Below are 22,619 nucleotides of genomic sequence, written 5' to 3' on the forward strand. Positions count from 1 at the left end.
GCACTCAGATTTCTAGTTTTTATTAATTTATTTTTAAAAAGATTTTATTTATTTGAGAGAGAGAGAGAGCACGCTCTCACGCGAGCAGGGGGTGGGGCAGAGGGAGAGGGAGAGAAAGAGAATCTCAATCTCATGACCCTGAAATCAGGACCTGAGCCGAGATCAAGTGTTGGTTGCTCAACTAACTGAGCCACCCAGGCGCCCCAGACTTTTTAGTTTTTAAAACACTAGTTAACTGTCAATTTCACTATATAACAATGTGTCTAAGTAATACATTTTTATTCATTTATTTTTTTAAAAAGATTTTTATTTACTCATTTGACAGAGAGAGCAGAAGCAGGGGGAGAGGCAGGCAGAGGGAGAAGCAGGCTCTCCACTGAGCAAGGATCCGGTCGTGGGACTCGATCCCAGCACCCTGGGATCAAGACCTGAGCCAAAGGCAGATATCCAACCTACTGAGCCACCCAGGCCCCCCAAATTTTTAATCATTTAGACAGAGAAGGGGACTAAATATGAATTATATAGAATTTTAAATGAGCACATAAGGTTATAAGGGTTGCCAAGTAGGGATGGCTGAAGGTTCTTAAATGTAAGAATTCTTTAAAACATATGTCTAGGCAAATTATCTATCCATTCATCCTGTACCAGCTCTTACTGAGGGCTGCAGCATGTCAGGCCCACTGTCTTGGGGTAAACAAGACCCTGTCTTTGTTTTCACCAGGCTTTCAGCTATGTGAAGAAATGAACAATTAAACACGTTATTATAATCAAATGTGATGAGCATTATGATAGGATTAATGAAAGGTTTAGGGAGTATACAGCTGGGGAATGCCTAGGAGGGCAGAGAACGCCTCCTTGAGGAAGTAACATTTGAACAGATTTAAAGGGTTTGAAGTAATTAGCCAAGCAGAGTATATCATGTTTGGAAGTCTGGAGGAAGGAGAACGTGGCCTATTTGAATTGTAGAAGGGAATTCAGTATGGCTAGAATATGGATTATGAAAAGAAAAGGGGATTAAAATGAAGCTAAAGAGGTAAAAAAGCCTTATTGCTGAGGACTTTGTAAGGTTTGTGTCTGTTTGTTGGGCCTTATCTAAAGGACGATGGGAAGCCTTTTAAGAGTTTTAAACAAAGTATGTTTCTTAACAAATTTAGTTGTTTCCCAAATAGTACTGTAAATGAAAAGTAGAACAAGACAAGCAAAGCATTACCTAAAATAAAGTCTGAACTCCTTAGCTTCTCATTCAGAGCTCCCTAATAGGTAGTTAACTATTTTTATTCACCTTCCACTAAATTGTCTGCCTCAATAGATCTGAGCTATAGGTATGCCCGTTGCCCAAACTAAGCTAAAAATTATAGAGATTAAGGTAGTTGCATGGCTAGCCTTTCTTTTCAGAATTCAAACCTGGGTGCCTTGGTACAGTTCTGTTTCAGGAGGAGTCATTGTCCCTTATGCATCCTCCATGCCCTTTTGTAAACTGGGAAAGAGGCTTATGAGTTTTCTTAGGTTCATGAAAGGGCATCATTTAAAGGAGGTCAAGAACATTTTCAACACAGCTGTTAACTTTTGTAGCGCTTTTTCATCTTTTTGTGTAATGGGCCTCTTTGATCATTGGTGAATTCAGCCTCTGGGCCCTCTCACAACAATTTTTTAAAATATATAAAATACAGTAGGATTACAAAGAACCAAATACATTGAAACATAGCTTTTAGACTATTTTTAATTGTGATGTCTTAATGCATATGCTTCTTTAATAATACATTAAATAATGAGAGCTAGTGGCTAATTTATGCCTATAATTTCAAAGTAGTGATGACCATAAATTATATTTTGTGGTATCTGTAACAACTATAATATGAAAATATTTATGATTTCTATTGGTTATGAAGTCATAGATATTGACAAAACTACTGTGATTTGCGCCTATATTTAAAATTAATTTCAGTTACAATCTAAAAAACAATTTTTCGAGCTCTCATCCATATATTATTTTAGCTGTCATCCACCTATTTCTCATACTTTCCTGCTCTATATTCTGCCCTACTGCTGTTCTTTTTTTCCTAATAACTCGTAGTAGGGATCTGAAAGCCATTTTCAGTGTTGCTTATTTAATACAGTTTTATGATCCCTGCTAAGGAAAAAAAAAAAGGCCCTCAACTATGTAGTGGTAATTTTTTATGTCCCTTAATTGATTGACCTAATATAATTTATCCTAAGACACTCTAATATTTGAACATTCATTATATTTCTTTAAAGCCTCATTTAATATTTTATGACCTGTTTGTGTTTTGAGATCCCTCTCTTTCCATGACAAAAATTTCTGTGGCCACTGATTCTCAAACTTGACCATATATCAGAATCATCTGGAGCACTTGTTAAAATACAGATTGCTAGCCTTACCTCCAGAATTTCTGATCCAGTGGATCTGGGATGGGACTTGAGAATTCACATCTTTAACAAGTCCCCAGGTGATGCTGATGCTGTTGGCCCATGGATCATGAGAACCATTACCTAGACTACTGGGAATGATTGCACAGAGCTTCTGCCATCATGAAAACCCAGTTAATACGGTAGCTTCTTATAATATTGTGTTATATCCATCATAAAAGATTGTTATTGGGGGTGGAAAGATACTAAAATTCTTTTAGGTTTATATGAGATGATGTAATGAATTACTGTTAATTAATTCATCAGTAAATATTCACTGAGCATCTACTATGTGCCAAACACTATTTTAGGCATGGGCTAGAGGGGTAGACAAGACAGGCAACATACCTACATTCATAGTGCTTAGAATCTAGCAGAGAAAGCATATAAATTTGCCAAATTGTAAAATTGCTGTGTCACAAATCAGATCACATAAATTACACCTCCTGAAATTGTTCTTTAGAGTTAATATTTGCAGTTAAGCTAAGACCATTTCTTTTTTTTTTTTTTTTTAAGATTTTATTTATTTATTTGACAGAGATAGAGACAGCCAGCGAGAGAGGGAACACAAGCAGGGGGAATGGGAGAGGAAGAAGCAGGCTCGTAGCGGAAGAGCCTGATGTGGGGCTCGATCCCATAACGCCGGGATCACGCCCTGAGCCGAAGGCAGACGCTTAACTGCTGTGCCACCCAGGCGCCCCATCTAAGACCATTTCTTTTCAGACATTTGAAGCAGCAGATAAATTCTCCCTCCTTCACATGAGAGGTATTGAGTACAGTTGAGATACTGGTAAACTTAATATTTATCATGTACAAAGTACTTATTATTTACAAACAGCGTCATGGCTCCTAGGGAATAAGTGATTCAAAGTTGAATAAAACATGGGGCCTGGCCTCAAAGAAGCTTACCAAGTAGGTTGAGAAAAACAAGCATTCAAGGAAATAATACTATGTAGTAGGAGGGTTGGGGAAAGGTGAGAAAGGCAAAGAATTGCCAAGTATGGTAGCTAATTTAAAGGTTCCAGATTGCATTATTGCCATGTGGTAGGTCATTTTAAATTTCATCATAAGGGCATAGTTGACAGTTAAGGTCTCTGGGTTTAAGGGCAGAGGAACAAGTCAAATGGAATTCAGCATTTCTAAATGTCACCGTTTTAATTTTTTTATGTGTGGAAATGGTACCATGAAACTCATGAGTAACTTCTTTTTCCCATTCACAAAAAAATCGGGACAATGCAAGAAACACAACCCGTTTGCAGTGCTTAGTTACAACTTGGGAGTGGGATTAGGAAATGAGATAGGGCTAACTGTTATTTTTTAAATTTTTTGTTTCTGTAATTTTTTTCATTTGTATATCAGGGAAGAAAGACTGTCACCCATTTCCTCTCTTTCACTTAGGCATTATTAAGACAGAGTGCCAGTTTTTATAACAGATAACCCATATTCTCCTAGTTTAAGGTCGGTGTTTGATCATAATCAGATGTTTGATTTCTTTTCACTTTGTTTTTTAAAGGCTTATTTATTTATTTATTTGAGAGAGAGAGAGCTTGCGTGAGTGTGGGGGAGGTAGAGGGGGAGGGAATCTTTCAAGCAGATTCCCTGCTGAGCGAGGTGCCCCATGCGGGGCTTGATCTTACTACCCATGAAATCATGACCTGAGCTGAAACCAAGAGTTGGTTGCCTAACCGACTGAGCTACCCAGGTGTCCCTCTTTTCACTTTGTAAATCAGCCAAGATACTATGCTACTTGAATGAGCAATTTAAAAATTATCTGAAAATATTTTTCATATGTTTTATATTAGAGGGTGGTGATAATAGGTAGTTATCCTACAGGATAACTTATTTATTATTTTAGTATTATTACTTAATTTTTAAGAATATATTTGAACAAAATGAATTCTTTGTTAGCCAGAACTTGGGAGACATTTTCTTACTACTAGGTGACCTTGCAAAAGATCATTCTAGAAAGTTTTACATCAGAAAAAAAAAAGAGCTATGTCTCTAACTTAGTTAGCAAAAAGGTACTTCTTATTGTACATGACATTTGACAAGACTTGTAGGAAAATCTGAATCCTTTTTCTTCTTTATCACCTTTTTTCCTGCTACTTAATTCTCAGAAAATAAATATTTAGAATAATAAGTTAGAATGAAAAAAGTCTTTTCAAGAGGAAATCAAGGATTTGGTCCAAGAGGAAAAAGAAATCGAAAGGTGCTGATTTCTTTCTGACATTTGCTTTCTTGAACAAACTTGAAAATCCTTTTTTTTTTTTTTTTTAAAGATTTTATTTATTTATTTGACAGAGATAGAGACAGCCAGCGAGAGAGGGAACACAAGCAGGGGGAGTGGGAGAGGAAGAAGCAGGCTCATAGCAGAGAAGCCTGATGTGGGACTCGGATCCCAGAACGCCGGGATCACGCCCTGAGCCGAAGGCAGACGCTTAACCGCTGTGCCACCCAGGCGCCCCGAAAATCCTTTTTTTTTTCTTTCTTCTCTAGAGACATTGTTCTATAGTTAACATCTATTTGGACTTACAACATTAAGTTTTAGCTATTTAGTTTGAAAAAAATGAGGTTGGCAGAATCACATTTGTTTTTAATTTCTTTGCTACCGTTATATGCCTATTTAGGAGACACTCAGAAGTGCCAGTTATCTACTTGAGACAAGAAGACACCAATTATTATGTCTGGGTTGTATATATGGGTTATATGTGTATGTCTGCAGTCCTATATTCTGGGAGGAGAGGCCTTCACAAAAAAAGAAAGAACGTTTGGGAAACTCATCCTTGGGAGTAAAAGTCAAGGGTAGAAGCCAGTGTGTTCAGCTTGCCATCTCACAAAGGGAGTCAGGAACTATAGATTTGAAACCATAAAGATCATAAAGTCCTACATTAATTTTGTCACCTTCTGTTTTTCAATAGTAATTAATAGCAAGCACTTTAACAGAAAGACTCCCTGTATACTTGTTTTGGGGGGGGGTCCCAAGAAATGGGGAAGTTAATGAGAGATTTGTTTAATTCTGCAACTAGTTTTAGGGGAAACAAAATTCCGAAAGATAAAATGGATAGCTGAAAGGAGCAGAAAGCGGGCTGGATTCTTATACTTCTTAAAGGAAGGATGTAAAAGAGCATGAGGAGTTGCCCTGGCTCTGAGACCATTTGTGGGGTTACCTGAGACTGCCTGTGGTACACAGAGCATTCGTGTGTGTGGGGGGCTAGAACAAGAAATTAGATATGACCATAACTGTAAAGGAGCTTGCTCTTTATTGGGAAAATATGTAAGAAAACAACTTTTTATAACCTAAGGATCAAAAAAATCAGTGTTGTGAGAATAAGGGGGAGGGAGCTATTAGCTATTTTAATGGAAAGTTCATAGTTTAGCTGAGCCTGGGAGAATAAAATTTCATTTGAAAAATGTTACAGAAAAAAAAAATTCAATGACACTTGTTAAAGCACTATAAGGAAGACTTAATTCAAGGGAGAGCTATTATGATAGGGATAGAGACGACTGTGATGGGGTTTTGCAGTGAGGGAGAGAGAGTGGGCTCAGCTCTGAGTACAGTATAATCAAGTGGGAATTTATAGCCAAGGAGCAGGATGGGGGTCAGTGGATGGAAAACTGAGAGGAAATATCAAGAACTGGAGGGTTGGGGGCTTTGGCAAAACAGATTCTTGCTGAAGACAGGCCTGCATGATCACACATCAGCTGGGGGTGGGAGGGGCTGAGGAACCTCTCAAATATGGAGAGTGATCAGATACAGAGGATGGGGGATTCTGAACTGACTAGCTAAACTGACTTAGCAGAGTTCTTGCTAAAATGGAATTTTACAAGGAAGTACACAGATGGACCTACGAGAAGGTTCAGGAGCCTAACTAAAGTTTGGTAGACAAAGAATCTTTGTCCAGTAGTGAAGGATTTTCTGGTGGTGAAGTCATCATTTATACCTTCTCCATTACCTCCTAGTTCAGTACCAAATCATGTCAGTTTGCCTCCAAAATATATCTTGAATCTACCAATTTCTTTCCATCTTCATTGCTAATAGCCTCGACCAGTCTGTAGTTATTTTTTATCATATGAGTAACTGTCATGGCCATTGGCCTTCTAACTTCTTGTTTTCATTTTTGGCCTTTCTCCCTTTCACTCTAAGCAATCTATGCTTTCCAGAGTAACCAAAGTGATTTTGAAAAATGTATTTATAAATTTAATCATCATACCCCCTTCCCTAAAACCTTTCAGTGGGTTCTAATTGCACTTAGGATAATATTCAGAATTTTTAACATGGCCTTCAAGACATTGAATAATTTGGCTCTTCTCACTCATCTAGAAACAATACCAATAATAGCAACAAGAACAAAACCCTAACATTAAAATCTCTTTACTATATTGCCAGGAATAGTTCTTAGGGCTTCACATATTAATATTTTAATATTCTTAACAACCCTGGGCTGAATAACTTTTCCAAGACTAGATAGCTATTTAAGTGGTGGAGCAAGGATTTAAATTCAGATAGTAAGTAGGGCTCCAGGGTCCAATCTCTGAAGCATTATACTCTGATGAATTATATACCACCCCTCTCACCCCAGTACACACACACACACACACACACACACACACTCTGTTGTCTTTTTGCATTTCCGTGAATCCAAACTTTACCTTCACAGGGTGCTTACATATATTGTTTGCTTTCCGGTTTTTCAGTTTCTTACTCCTGGTCACCCTTTAGATCTCAGTTTAAATGTCACTTTCTCAGAGAGATTGTCTTTAGCTGATACTCATCAGTCTCAATTATGACTGTTCTGTTATTTTGTCTTAGCCCCCCATTTTTCTTTTTTGGTTAGCACCTACAACTTGTGATATATTAAACTCCCACCATGAGGTGGTAAATAATTCCAAAAACCTCAGATCACATAAAATATGGCATTATTGTGAGTTTAATATAATGACCCAAGACAGTGTGTATGGATGGAGGAAGATGTGTGTCTAAGGGGTTCCAGGACTCAGACTAAGACATCCCAGTCAGTCTAAGGTCCGGCTGTGGTTTGGTGCCACCTGGTGGGTAGTTGTGTATTCCAGTTATGGTTGTTTGAGGGTAGAGTGGAAGATGGGAGCCAGTTATCACCAGTTAACTTACCTGAATTCATGTATTCATGACGTTCTATTCTATTCTATTTATTTAATGTTTCCAGATGATGCTTCATAAAACCAAAGACCTTATCCTTTGCATGTATTGGTATTAGCTAGAGCTAGGCACCAAATAAGTTTTCAGTAAATTATTTGTTGATTGAATGAGTGAGTGAATGAGAAGATGTCATGAACCAGGACAGAATGCCAGGAATTTTGTATTTTATTTAGAGATTGACAAGCAATATAGTTTAACTAGAGATTAGGCTTTGTAGAGGCATATGGTAGAGAGAGGTAAGGCTAGAAAGATAGAGTGGAACCAGATTGTGGTGGCCCTTGAATAAAACAGTTAGGAACTGTGTGAAATGTGATCTGGAGAAGATGAGAAGTGAAAAGGACATTTATTTTAAGCAACTAGAACATACTTAAATAATAGAAATAGAAGGGATAGCTTCCAAAATACTAAGTTGGGGGTAGGGAATAAACTAAACTTGGCCAATCCAACAAAAGGCAACAGAGGAGGAAAAAAATGGAAACACAAATCATAAATCAAGATAGTAGAAATAAGTTCAAAACACCAGAAATTATATTAAAATAATCTATTGTGATCTTAACATGAGTCTGTATTATTTTTAAAAGATACACAAAACAAAATGATATAAAAAGGATAGATCAATTTATTCATCCGAAAAATACTAACCAAAGGAAGCTGGTATAATAAAATAGAATTTAGGGTAAGAATTTTTAATTGGGACAGAGACTCTTTAAACTGCTAAAAGGAACAACCCAGAAAAGATAATTATCATAAACTTATATGCATCTAACAACATAGCTTTGAAATATCATTTAAAGCATAAACTTTTAAAATTGCAATGAGTAGTGGACATGCCTACGAAACAATGAGACGTTAACATACCTCTGCCAAAATTGAAAAATGAAGCAGATTAAAAAATTAAAATGGGATCAAAGAATTGAACCACAGCACTGACAAACTTCATAAACTAGAGATATATGGAACATTGTACCTAAACTAATAAAATACAACCCTGTACACTTTTTTTGGTTATATATAGGTCAGCTTTTAACTGTGTACTAGGTCATAGAGGAATCTCAACAATGTCCAGAAAATCTGTATCATTCAAAATGTATCATTTCATCATAATACAATAAAATTTGAAATCAACGAGGTGAAAATCAAAATACTTTATATTGGCTCACTAATGGATGGAAGAAAAAATGAAAATTAGAAAATATTTGCAACTAATAACAATGAAAGCATTGCATATAAAAATTTGAGATGTGATTTAAGTAGAACCCACTGGAAAATTTAGTAGCTTTAAATGCATTTATTGGAAAATATGAAAGATTGCTATAATGAGCATATGTTCATCTAGATGGTAATAAAGGACCAACAAATTAAAGTAAATCCAAATTAAGTAGAAGAAAAGAAATTATTAAGATAAAAAAGTAAATATTAATGAAATAGAAAAGAAAATAGATAATAAAACCTTAAAGTTTAAAAAATTGACGAACCTCTGTAAAAACGGATCAAAGAAAAATGAACACTACGAAGAACAAAAAATATAACCAATAGAATAGAGTTTGAAAATCATAAGAAAATACCATGAACAACCTGTTGCCAAGGAATTTGAAAACCTATGGAAAATTAAAATTATATATGTATATATTATATATATGTATATGTAAGTGTGTGTATATATATATATATATATATATATATATATACATGCACAATTGGCTCAAGAAGAAATAGAAAACGTTCAAGTCAACCTTTTAAGTTCTTTAGTTTTACATATGTATTCCCTCATTCAAATAAAATCCATCAGACCCAGGCCTATTACTAAAATTTCAAGGGACACATAAGCCCTATTATGGAAACAGTAAAAGAGGGAAAGCTTTCCAACTCATTTTATGGAGATAGTAAACCTTAACTTTAAAATGGACCAAGCATAAAAAAAAGTAAGTTTCTTGCTGAATTTATGTATGATCATAGCTACAAATATTCTAAATAAATAATAGTAAATCTAGCACTGGTTAAAAAACATATAATGACTAAATACATACTAGGAAGGCAAAGAAGGCTATTAGAAAATCTGTTAATATAATTTGCCACATGAATAGATTAAAAGAGAAAACCCATATAATCACCCCAGTAGATCCAAAAAGCATTTGTTAAAATTCACCATCTTCTGAGACTCTTAATCTGGATTGGGACTTGATAAGGTGTCTATATTAAAAACTTATGGCAAATATGATTAATAGGGAAACAGGATGCCAGCTACCATGTTTACTAATAAACATATTTCTGGGGGTTCTAGCAAATGCAAGTAAGAAAAAGAAATAAAAGGCATGAAGATCAGAAGACACAAAATTGGTATTTACAAATGATTTAATTAACACATAAATTTTAAGAAACTATATAGATTTTAAACCTGCCTAGAGGGTTCATCAGGATTGCTCTACACAAGAACAATAATCAGAAAGTCATAAAGAAGATACGGTGTGCACACACACATGCACGTACACACACACACACACGGGAATATTACTCAGCCATAAAAACAGAATCAAATCTTGCCTTTGTGACAACATGGACAGACCAAGAGGGTCTAATATGCTAAGTGAAATAAGTTAGACAGAGAAAGACAAATATCATACGGTTTCACTTTTATATGTGGAATCTAAAAAAAACCAAACAAACATTACCCAGAAACAGATCCATAAATACAGAGAACAAAGTGTTGGTTGCCAGAGGAGAGGGAGGTGGGGGGCTGGGCAAAGTAGGTGAAGGAGAAAAGGTAGAGATCTCCAGTTATAAAATAAAGAAGTCATGAGGATGGTGAGTACAGCACAGAAAATATAGTCAATAAGATCGTAAAAACGTTATCTGGTGACAAATGATGACGACACTTAATCCTGGTGAGTACTGAGTAACATATAGAATTGTTGAATCATTATGTTTTACACCTGAGACTAATGTAACATTGTATGTCAGCTATACTTCAATAATAAAAATTTTAAAATAAAAAATAAAAATGAAACAAAAAGATCCCATTCATAATAGTAAAAAAACTTAAACAGGTATCTAGGAATAAATCTAACAATAATATATAATATGTTTATGAAAATAAGAATTTAACTTTATTGAGGAGCATAAATAAGTGAAGGGGTATACAATTTACTTAAGAGGAAGTAGACCAAAACCATTTAAGTCCTTTAATCTGTAACCCACAAACACACATGGAAAGATGGACAAGGTAAAACTGTTGATTCTTCCCCAATTAATCTATAAATTCAGTACAATTCCAATCAAAATCTCAAGAGGACTTGTTTTTGGAGGAATTTGATAAACTCTTAAAGATCCAAAAATAGTCTGGACAATTCTGCAAAAGAACAAAATATAGGGTGCTTGCCTTCCTACCTGTAAGGGAGGGATGATTCTATGGCCTTAGAAAAATTTCAAATGTGTTATTGGCCCACAGACAGATAGTTTATTAGGATAGAATAGAGACCCCAGGAACAGAGTAAGCATGTATTTTTACCTGGTAAGTAATAGATATAGATTTATAAGTCAGTGGGAAAGGACAGATTATTTAATAAATTATATTAAGATAGTTGACTTTTTACAGAGAGGTATAGATCCTTATTTCACACGCTCTTATTTATTTTTTCAATTGATTCCTTTCTATCCTCTTTATTTATAAAGTCACATCTCCCTCGCTCATAAGCATCAAATTTAATTTGATTAATGCATATTTTTAACATATTGTGTATATGCTGTTGTATATATTTAAGATTATATAAATGGTATTATGTATCTTACTGTTTCCTACTTTTTTAGTAAGTAGTGCTCTTAATATCCTTGCATATTGCTTTGTATATATCTAATATGTTGCTGCTAATTGCTGCACAATACTGTGTGATTGATATCCATCACATTTTACCTTTATAGTTGCCCAGTAATGAATACCCGTCACTCCTTACTCGTGTCAGCTATTGTTGCATATACCCCCCCCCCAATTTATTGGCTTGAAACAAGAACTAGTTATTGATTTTCCTGAGACTGCGGGTTATCTGTGTGGGTCTGCTGAGAGGGCTGGGCTTACTTCCCTATTTGTGGTCATCTGTGGATCAACTGGGAGCTTACTGGTCTTGGAGGACTTCACCTGATACAACTTAGTCCTTCTCTCTTCTTTCCGGTTATCTTACATCTTTTTCTTTTCTTATAATGTTGGTCGAGAACTCCAATATGATGAAGAGCAGTGATACTAATTGGCATCCCTGTTTTGTTCCTAATCTTGAAGGGAGTGTATCTCAAGTTTCAACCTGAAGTTTAATGTTTGTTGTAGGTTTTAGTATATAAGGAATTCTCATCTGTGCCTTTGTTTTTGTTTTTGTGTTAAGTTGCGCTTAAGTATGGAGTCTTATCAGGTGCTTTTTCTGCATTTTTTGGTAGGTCATAATTTTTTCCTTTAACCTATTAGTGGCCAGTTAATTGATGGATTCTCAGATGTTGAACTCTCCTTGCATTTAAAAATACATGTTGCTCATCATTTTGCTTTGTTTTCTTTTAAGTGCAGGGCATTTCATAAGTAATATGGAGAGGAGGTTTTGGACTACATTTAATTTCTTTATTACTTACTACTCATTTTTTTCTTTATATAATTTACATAATTTCTTTATACATTTCATCCACATTTAAACTTACTTAAGATATAATTGTTCATAATACTGATTTATTATTTTTATATCTATTGTATCTGTGGTTATTTCTCCCCTTTTATTTTATATTTGCACTTTCTTTTCTTGATAGCTCTCGTCGAAGTCTATTTTATTAATCTCTTCAAAATCATCTTTTGATTTTCTGAATCTGCACTATTTTTAAAAATTATTCTTCTCAAGGCACCTTGGGTGGCTTGGTTGGTTAAGCATCCGACTCTTGACGATCTCAGAGTTGTGAGATCCAGCCCTGCTTTGGGCTCTGTGCTGGGTGTGGAGCCTGCTTAAGATTCTCTCTCTCCCTCTCCCTCGCCCGCCTCCCTCTCTTTAAAAAAAAATTATTGTTCTCTATTTCATTTTTCCTATTCCTTATTATTTCTTCCCCTCTATTTCTTTAATTTTGTTCTGTTGATTTGTCCATCTTTATGAATGGAATGCTTAGCTTGTTTATTCTTAAACTTTTTCATCCCCTGACCTCTTAAGTTCTGATTTAGCTGTGTCACACCTGTTTGACATATATTTTAATTATAATTCATTTCTAAATATTTCTTAATTCCTCTATGATTTCCTTTTTATTCCAGGGACTATTTACCATACATTGTAAGGTAAAACACACATGAATTTGACTACATCAAAACCTAAAATTTTTGTAGGACAAACGATGCTGTTATAGACCGACCAAATTAAAAGTCAAACAGCAAGCTAGCAGAAGATATTTGCAACACATACCTGAATTATTATCTAGAATAGGTTAGCATTCTACACATGAATAAGACAAAAGGATCATAGAAAAATGACAAAGGATATGACTAGGCAGTTTATAAGGGAAATATTAATAGCAGTAAGTATATGAAAAAGTATCCTCAGTACTTAAGGATATGCAAATTAATACGACAATGATGGTTTTCTTGTCACCCAACAGATGGCAGAAATTTTAAAGTCTGATTTTATCTTGTACTGACAAGAATTTGAGAAAAGTGGATACTCTTAACACATCACTGGTGGAATTTTGGACTTGCACAGCTACTTTGGAGAGTAACATATAAAATTAAAAATGCACTTATTCTATTATATAAAAATTCTATTTGTATGTAAAAATTTCTATTATATACTGTGGAGACACTGTAGCATACATGTTTAAGAAAACATGGAGAGGAATTTTTTGCAGCATTGTTCATAAAAGTAAAAAGTGGAAATACATTTATTTGCCGACCAGTAGATAATTTGATGAATAAAGTGGGGTAAATTCATGCAGTGGAATAATGTGTAGCACCTAAAAAGCATAACTATATTTATTTATACCAACATGGATAGAATGTAAATCTTGAATGCAAAAAAGGAAATTTTAGAATGGCATATGTAGAATAATGTCATTTATGTACCCAAAGCATGCAAAAATAATAGTATATATATTATTCTGGGATACACACACACATTTGTAAGTATACACATACACAGAAACATGAAAGTGTGAAAAATTGAAGAATATGCATAAAACTTATGATAGTGGTTTCTTTGGAGAGATGGAATGGTGAATGAGAGTTGGGGGTAGTATTCAAAGATTATCTTCCCCTGTTGTAATGTGGTATTTCTTAGGGGGAAAAACACTTTTAGGCACAAATAATGAAATGTTAACAGTTGTTGGTTCTGGGTGTTGGGAAGGTGACTATTACATTATTTTTTATAATTTCATGTATGTTTTAAATCTCCCTCAAAAATTGTATAATAGGGGCTCCTGAGTGGCTCAGGTGGTTGAGCGTCTGGCTCAGGTCGGGACCCTGGGATCCAGCCCTGTGGTGGACTCCCTGCTCAGCAGGAGCCTGCTTCTCCCTCTCCCTGCTGCTGCGCCCCCCTCCCCCGCCCCCGTCTCGTGCTTTCTCTTGCTATCTCTCTCTCAAATGGATGGATAAAATCTTAAAAAAAAAAAAAAAAGTATAATAGTTGAGTTCCTAAACTAGGATCATAGGTGACTCAGATTTGTAGCCTGGGATGATGGTAATGTTATTGATAGAGAAAACAAAGGAGATTTGTAGATAAAAGACCTTTAGGTACCAGTGGGTTAGACAAATAAAGATGTTTGCCATATAATTGGAAATTAGAACCTAGATCTAAAAAAAAATTATAAGTCAAGCCTGGAGATACTGACTTTTGAATCAGTACAGAAATAATATTGAAAACCCTGGTAGTGAATGGATAATAAATATTATTCTTGAGAGAGTGAAGAATGAAGAGAGAAGGTGGTTAACGATCACACTTTGGGAGAACACCACATTTAAGGGTTGTGTGGAAGTGGATGAAATCAACTGAAAAGAAACAAATAGGAAAAAAACAAAGCCAGACAGTTTATTCTCATGAAAATCAACTGAAGGGAAGGATTTCAGTAAGGGGTGGTTAATAATATTATTTGTTCAGAGAAGTAGAGTCAGATGAAGACTAAGAGGAGGCGGCTGGGTTTGGGAATTAAATGCTCAGTGTTGACCTCTGAGGAACTTTTTGGTGAGTAGAGTGCAGAAGCTATGTTGTAAGAGGGGAAGAAATTAGTTAATCTGAATATTCCTTTAGGAATCGATCAAAATAAAATTTGACGTAAAGTTGTAATATAGTTTAGTTGAGAACTCCATTGTAAATTTTTCATAAACATGCTAAATGTGTATCATGTATTAGCTCTTACAAAGTTTCATAAGAATTGAAAAAAAAATTTCCAAAGTATTCAAAATACTACATATTCTCTAATGATAATAAAAACCCAAGCCCTTGAAATCACTTGTCATAAATGTTATCTAAAATATAGATATTGTTAACTACTTAAACTCATTTTGCAGGATATCATGTACATATGGGTACTTAATAAATGCTATTTGGAAAGAGTTGTTTGTCTAATATCCATAAGAAAATACTAGCTACGGTATCAGTTGACAGTCTTCTAGGAATGGCTGCTAAGAATCAGAAGCAGTGTGTCACCTAGGGTAAACCACAGAGTGAAGAATCAACAAGCTCAAGGAGAGTCTGGCCCAGGAATAACTTAATAAGTAAAATGCAGAAAACATGAATCTAAACCAAACCATCAGGGTTTTTTTTTTTTTTAAGATTTTATTTATTTATTTATTTATTTATTTATTTATTTATTTATATTTATTTATTCATTTGAAAGAGAGGAAAGAGTGTGAGGGGGTGGGGTGGGGAGGGAGAGAGAATCTGAAGCTGATTCTACTCTGAGTGCAGAGCTCGACTGGGGCTTGCTCAGCTTGGGGCTCGATCTCACTACCAAGAGGTCATGACCTGAGCCGAAACCAGGAGTTGGACACTTAACTGACTGAGCCGCCCAGGCACTCCCAAACTGTCAGTCTTAAAAATGGTACATACTGAATCCTTACTCACTGTAGAGTTTTTTAGTCCATAAATGCATATGGCAAGATAACTTATGATAAAATAACTTTTAGGAGTCATGGATCTCTTTGAGAATCTAAAACAAGCCATGGCCCTTCTCTGTAGAAAAATGCAGAGTACTAACAAAATTTTGCCTTTGTGAACCCCTCATTAAAAATCTATGGTTTATGAAGGCTTTTATACATATAAGTAATTTAATTTTCCTGGGTGGTAGTCCCAAATGTAGTATATACCCACCATTTGTTTGTTCTTGATAGGCATATTTTTCTTTCTTTCTTTCTTTCTTTCTTTCTTTCTTTCTTTCTTTCTTTCTTTCTTTCTTTCTTTCTTTCTTTCTCTTTCTCTTTTTTCCATATTTTTCTTATAGCTTTGTTTTCTTCACTTTTTTTTCCTCCTAAACATGTCCAACACGTCACACCCCAGCTCTGAATTTTGTTATTAGTTCAGTTGTATCAGAAAAGCTTAGACCATTTGGCGTCCTCTTACTGTTCTCCCACCATTCACTGCTCAATATTTTTTTCATTTTTTTCTTAATTTGTCAGAAAGACATTAACCATTGCTTTAGCTTTTGACACTGAAAAAACAAAACATCATTTTGCAACTTACAGTTTCTGCAGTAGTAGTAAAATGGATTTAACTTCTTATCTGTTTTATAACTTCTAAGTTTTATAGAAGATTGTTTTGTAGAATTTTTGATCTTGAAATCATAAGATACTGTATGATTAAATTATTTAATTTCTTGGGGCCTCAGTTTCCTCATGTGTAAAATGTGAGGGCATTGGACTAAATTGGTGATTCTCAAATAACTCTCCCATTGGTAGAGAGCTATTATTACTAAAATAGGAAATTGGCATCCTTCTCCTGAATTATAGGAAGATAACATTAATGTATAGAATGTCCACTCCCTTAGATTCCAGCCTGTAATTTTTTTAAACCTTAAAGCCTGTGCCTTTTGTTTTTATTAACATCTAATAGAGCACACAATTATATATTTGGTTTTTAAAATGTAATATATCTAATTTATGATAATCAGGGAGAGAGATTATGATATTCAGGTTCTTTATTTTTTGAAAACCTCTAGGATGTGGTCTCTAGGCTCCTTTCCAATCAGTAACATTTTATGATTCCATATACTAGATAAATGGAAAGCACAAGTGAAATCATCTGGGTAATCTAAAAAACATTTGCAACTTATATGGTATTGAAAACAATATCTCTTAAGAATGTTTTCCATTTTGGTTACTATGGAACCATAAAATCATTAAAAAAAACCAAGGGTATCTATTTTTTGTTATATTAGACTTTAATGATAATGATTATATTATAAAGACTTATTTTCAAAATGGAGAGGTTGGAGGATGAACGAGTTGATGCCAGGACTATAAAGAATTAAGACATGGAAAGAACTGCTCAGGATACTCTAGTTGAAAGTTAAAGTAGTTTGTAAACTTTACCCTTTTTTAAAATCTAAGCTCTGAAATGAGACAAGTTGAGAGTTTAAATGCCTTCCTTCTGTATTTTCTTTTGCTGATTAACAAATTACCCCACATTTAGCAGTTTAAAACAGCAACCATTTCTTATATTGTAGTTTTTATGGTTAAGGATTGGGGAGTAGCTTACTTGCTGGTTCTAGCTTAGGGTCATCGTGAGGCTGCAGGCCTCTGAAGGCTTGATTAGGGCTGGAGGGTCTGTCTTCTAGTTAGCGCAGACACAGGACTATTGGCAAGATGCTGTTGTTTCTTGCCTAAGGGGCCTCTCCACTGTTACTTGAGCGTAGCCATGACATGGCAGTTGGCTTCCCGGAAGAGTGACCCAAAAGGAAGAGATCAAACAGACAGTTTCTGAAGTCCCACCCCATCACTTCAGCTTTAAACTATTTGTTAGAAGTGAGTCTTTAAGTCCGGCCCACACTCAAAGGGAGAAGGGTATTACGTTCCACATTTTGAGGGGAGGAATATAAAAGAATTGTCAGGGGTACTTGGGTGGCTCAGTCAGTGAAGCATCTGAATCTCGATTTTGACTTAGGTCATGATCTCAGCGTTGTGAGCTCTGTGCTGACCTGGAGCCTTCTTCAGATTCTCCTTCTCCCTCTCCCTCTGCCCCTCCCCTGCTCGCGTGCTCTCTCTCTCAAAAAAAAATTTTTTTTTCAGACAAGAAAATGGACAGGTACTAAATGCATTATAACACACAAAAAGGCCTTGTTACTTTGGTGCTTGGGTTGTGTTGAGGGTAAGAGCTCTGGAGTCAGTGGTTGGGTTCAAAGCCTGGACCTGCCTCCTATTAACTCTGTGACATTGGTCCAAGAACCTTAGATTCCACATCTATAAGATGAGAGCGGTAGTAATATATAAAGAGGAATATGCGAAAAAAGTGAACGTAAAGCATTTAGCATAGTGGCTTTTATTTCAGTAAGAGTTACCTATTTATCTTTTTTCCCCCTGCTAGGATATAGCAGCAACTTTGATGTAAGAGATATCTTTCTGTAATGTTATTAGCAGAATATGAATTTGCTCTTCTATGCTCTAATATGATTTGTCTACCATCCTAGCCTATCTATCCTTACTCAGTTTTTTATTCTGCTTATTAATACCTGCTTAATCTTAGAGACTTGAGAAATGCTGATGAGTATGTCTGAAATGTGCATGTATACCCATGCATACAGTATATTACATGTACATACATTCACATGTACTACAGGGTTTGAGTCATATTGATAGAAGAAATATATATTTAAATCTTGGCATGTTTATATTTTCACTATTTGACAGTGTTGTTAAAATTTTTTAAATGCATTTTTAATGGAACAATCCATCGAATGTCCTATTTCCTCAGGCTAGGCCCAGGAAATGAAACTCCTGGGTCAGAATGTATGAACCTCTTTTAGACTCTTGATATATAATGCCACACTGCATTCCTGAAAGTTTGTACCAACTTATATCTCTAGCAGCAGCTTATCCTTACTTGCTATTTCCAATATAGTATTTTTGGTTTCTAAAAAGTATTGGTGGCTTTTGGAATCCTAGTTTCAGTAGCAAGGCACAATAGCATTAAAGCCCAGGGAATTGTGTTTTTATGACAGCTTTAAATATATAGGAATATTTTCCAGTTTTTCTGATTTGAGATGTTATCATGTGCACGTGCACACACATACACACACACACACACTGAAGTATTAGGAATAGATACAGCTTCTCTTCTCTTGGAACTTAAAATATAAGGCTGAGGTGAATACATATAATTAAGGTTTACAAAGAATAAAATACATACTATTGACTTCTTAAGATATATCTCAAGAAGCAAATTATAAGGTAAAAGTTACACATCATGCTGCAAAGTGACTCGTATGTTGAGTATGCCTTTTTGAGCCAAGTTAGCCTGTTGCCTCCAGAAAAAATAGGCTTTTCTTCCATTTTAAATACATGAAAATCTAATTGATAGGAGTAGAAATTCAGGTTTATTTTCAGTTTCGGGATCTGCCTAAAGCCAGCAGTTACTCCTTGGTGTTCTGTATCATCCCCCACCTGGAAACCGTCTCAGGTTAAGATGCTGCCTATCAATGGATGACCCTTTTTTTTAAATTAACTAGATATTTAAAAAGCTACCAGTCATATAGTTCCTTCTGTCCAGTAGGTGAAAGCTTACCTAATGCAAAAAAGAGCCTTTCTGAGTTTAAGTAAAGGGAGTTGTATTTTGGAAATGGCATGTAAGTTCTTTTTGGGGAGGGTGGGGATCATGATGGTAGGGCTAGGACAAAGCTCCAGGAGAATAAATGAGTATTTCGAAGAAATGAAAAAAAAGTCAGGGGCTGTGTACGTGCATTCTGAAATTGCACTGACATAGTGGGCAAACTTTTGTAAAGTATTACATTAATATTACCACTGGAAACTTTTTCCCCTTCTACATTATCAGCACAGTTCTTTCCATTCAGATCATAAATATTATACCTTAAATTTGTATCTGCCAAATCTTTTTTGGCGTTTATTTAGCAAATACTTATTGAGCACTTACTCTGTAGAAGGCACTGTTTTCTGTAAATTATGTGTAGAAACAACTTCAGGGCAACATTTTCTTTCAAACCTCTTTTCAACCAGGGAAGCATGTTTTTGTTTTAATGAAGATCTGAGTCATTTTAGTGGTTTGATTTTCTGCGTCGTCAAATTTATAGTCGCTAAATGGCAATTTACCCCCCCTCTTCTACTGTATTTTAGCACGTACTTATTTATAATAAGATTAGTTTCTATGAAAAAGATTTTAAAAAGGAGATGATATAAATATATACGTTTGTTTCCAAACGAACAAAACAAATGAAAGGATACATGAATTTCATGACTAGCAAATTGGGGAAGGATAATTTAATCTCCCAGAGGTTGGCATGTTCTGTTGTTGACTAATAAATACCTGTTTAGTGTGCTCTTTAACAGTTCTGTAGTGGGAAAAAGACGAAGTCAGCCTCTGAAAGTAGTTGAAAACTCCTTACTTTCCAAGTAAAGCTTTGGCATATTTTGTAGGTATGCCTCTTTTTGTTGTTGTTGGTATTCCTGTTTTAAAGTGCAGCTTTTTCAAGTGGACGGGTTACATGTTGCATAAGCTTTGAAACGGCCAAAACAAGTTAAATAGCCACCTTTATTTACAGCTGTGGGACTAGGTATTAGATCTCTTCCAGGAAGAAAATTTGATTAATGGCTCTTTTCCAAAGTGGGGACAATTGCAGACTTTTCTTCCGCAGAGCGTGAAATGTGCCTCTTCCTGCCGAGGGGCCTGGTCCTAGCCGCGGCTCCCGGGGCGGTTTCCAGCCTCAGGTGTCTCTCTCGCCTTGGGCCGCGGCCGCTCTCCGGGGCGGGCGTCCGGGACTTCCTGTCTGGGCGCGGGGCGGAAGGATCGCGTTGCCAGCCGAGGCGGCCGCCGCCGCCGCCCCTGCCGTTAGGTGGTGGGGTTTCTCAGCCCCGCGGCTGGAGGCGGGCCGGCCTCGGCTTCCTGTTGGAGGACGCGCAAGGATCCGGGCGTCTGAGTGTGTGCGAGTGCGTGAGTGTGTGTCGGTCGCACGGCGTGTATCTCCGGCCGCGGGTTCCGCCTCCTTCCCTGCCGCCGCTGCTCACGGTGTAAGTCAATGTGAAGCAGCAGCTCCAGCCCCGGGATAAACATGGCGACGTCTCTGCATGAGGGACCCACGAACCAGCTGGATCTGCTCATCCGGGCTGGTAAGGACAGGGGAACTTTTCTCCTGTGCATCGGTGCAGCAGAAGAGGGGGTGCACAGAAGGCGGGGTGACTCCCCTGTGGCGGTCAGTGCAGGGGGTTCAGTGACCACCTCAGTTACTGGGTCGGCCGGGGGAAAGGGGGGTTGTGAATGAAGTAATGGAGGCGACGAATCAGGAAGTGATCACCTTGGAGAGTAACCTGCCTCGAATCTGGCGCTGTCGCTTCAGGGTGTGTTCGGCGAGCAGCGGCGGCAGCTGCCGGGCGGAGCGCTGGCAGCCGGTGCTGGAGAACCGAGCCGCAGTTAAGTTGGGGACTCGGGGGCGGACGAGTTGTGCGCTTCACCCCAGTTGCTGAGGAACCAGGAAGTGAGTGAGGCTGTTGTCTCTCGGCTGCGCCTGCCACGCTGTCTGGCCGGAGAGGCCGCTGCTGCCCACGGTCGGGGGCGGCGGGCTTCTCCGGTGAACGCTCGCCACCCCCGCTCCGTTCTCCTTTCAGACTTGGTCCATAAATCCACGACTTCCGCGTGGACGAGGCAGCCCTGGGCCATGTCCGGTAGACCGATACCCGCCAAAAAAATTGCTCTGCCCCTCCTCTTCACGTCCCCACCTTGTACAGTCTCAGGAGTAACGGTTCTGGAAAGGGTCACTGAATAATGTAGAATAGCCCGGGAGGATGTTTCTCTCAGCGGCCCGCCTCCCTTTCCTCATTTAATGGGTGGCTGTGAAGAAGTAGGTTTATGCCTCTTCCCTCGTGGGTTGTTTTTTTAAGGGGAAGAATGGGAAGGACACGGGTTATATTTGGTACCCCTGACCTGGAGCGTTGGGGCATCAGAGAAGAACATTTATTTTTGTAAACAGTGGGTGAATGTGAAGGAGAGGGGCGGGCGAGAGGGAGTCTTGGCCCTAGGGAAGTCTCAGCACGGAATTGCCCCCTTTTCCCCTCCCCCCCAAACCTCCCACCATAGCGGAAGCGCCTCGGAGAGGACAGAACGGTCGGGATTGACAGGCCCCTGGTTCCAATCTGCTGTCTGAGATGTTCCAAATAAGAACGTTGATTTCTGGGGGCGGGACTCTGGGCCCGCGCTGGGCCAATGAAGATTGGGCGGGAGTGAAGCTGACAATGTACGCATGGAATTGGAGGGAAGAGGAGTGTAAACACGGAAGTGGCCGCAGGGGTGGGGGATGTGCAGCGCCACTGCTGCAGCGGAAGGGCACGGACTTAAGTTACATAGAAAAAGCAGCTTTACTTAATAGCAGACAGCGCAGTGAGGGACCTCAATCGATGAAGCGGTGGTAGAATATTATTTACTTACAGCAATAATAAGCATACATGTTCCTTTTCCCGGGGTTCTATTTCATATCGCCAACTGTGGGAATTGGAAGATGGGAAATATTCACCGAAGAGTAATGCTGTAAAAGACCTTACCTCTGGGAGCGTGAAATTAATTAGTAGTTTGGTTGGTGGAACTTTGTGATTCAGTTTGGGGAAAATCATGAACATTAATGCGTATCGCTAAATTTAACAGGACTTTTAGTTCAAATAAAGCCTTGAATAATATAACTATGTATTGTATAATACATGAGTGACCAGCCTTTTTTCTATAAAATGTAATATTACACGTTTCAAAATTCCCAAAGAAAAATCACAGTTTACTGCGTAGTGATTGAAACATATTTGACAGTTGTTTTCTGACAAGAGCAAGAACTTAAGCATTAGTAAATAAGAACTTGGTTCCTTTTGTGTATGTTC

General features: G+C 37.2%; 1 protein-coding gene across 7 annotated transcripts in view; it reads left to right on the plus strand.

The window, feature by feature from the left end:
* Positions 1-22,619, plus strand: part of ELF2 (E74 like ETS transcription factor 2) — a 103,049-nt gene that overhangs the window by 59,794 nt on the left and 20,636 nt on the right. For 2 of the 7 annotated variants that reach the window (XM_002916137.4, XM_011220886.3), the window contains exon 1: positions 20,034-20,870. The exons of the other annotated variants lie outside the window; for them this stretch is intronic. In XM_002916137.4, the coding sequence (XP_002916183.1) occupies positions 20,813-20,870 (58 nt within the window). In that variant the 5' untranslated portion in view covers positions 20,034-20,812. Of the gene's footprint in view, positions 1-20,033; positions 20,871-22,619 lie in introns of those variants that run through there. 7 annotated transcript variants of the gene reach the window in all.

This window comes from Ailuropoda melanoleuca, chromosome 5, assembly GCF_002007445.2.
Source record: "Ailuropoda melanoleuca isolate Jingjing chromosome 5, ASM200744v2, whole genome shotgun sequence".
In the NCBI taxonomy this organism is placed as follows: Eukaryota; Metazoa; Chordata; class Mammalia; order Carnivora; family Ursidae; genus Ailuropoda; species Ailuropoda melanoleuca.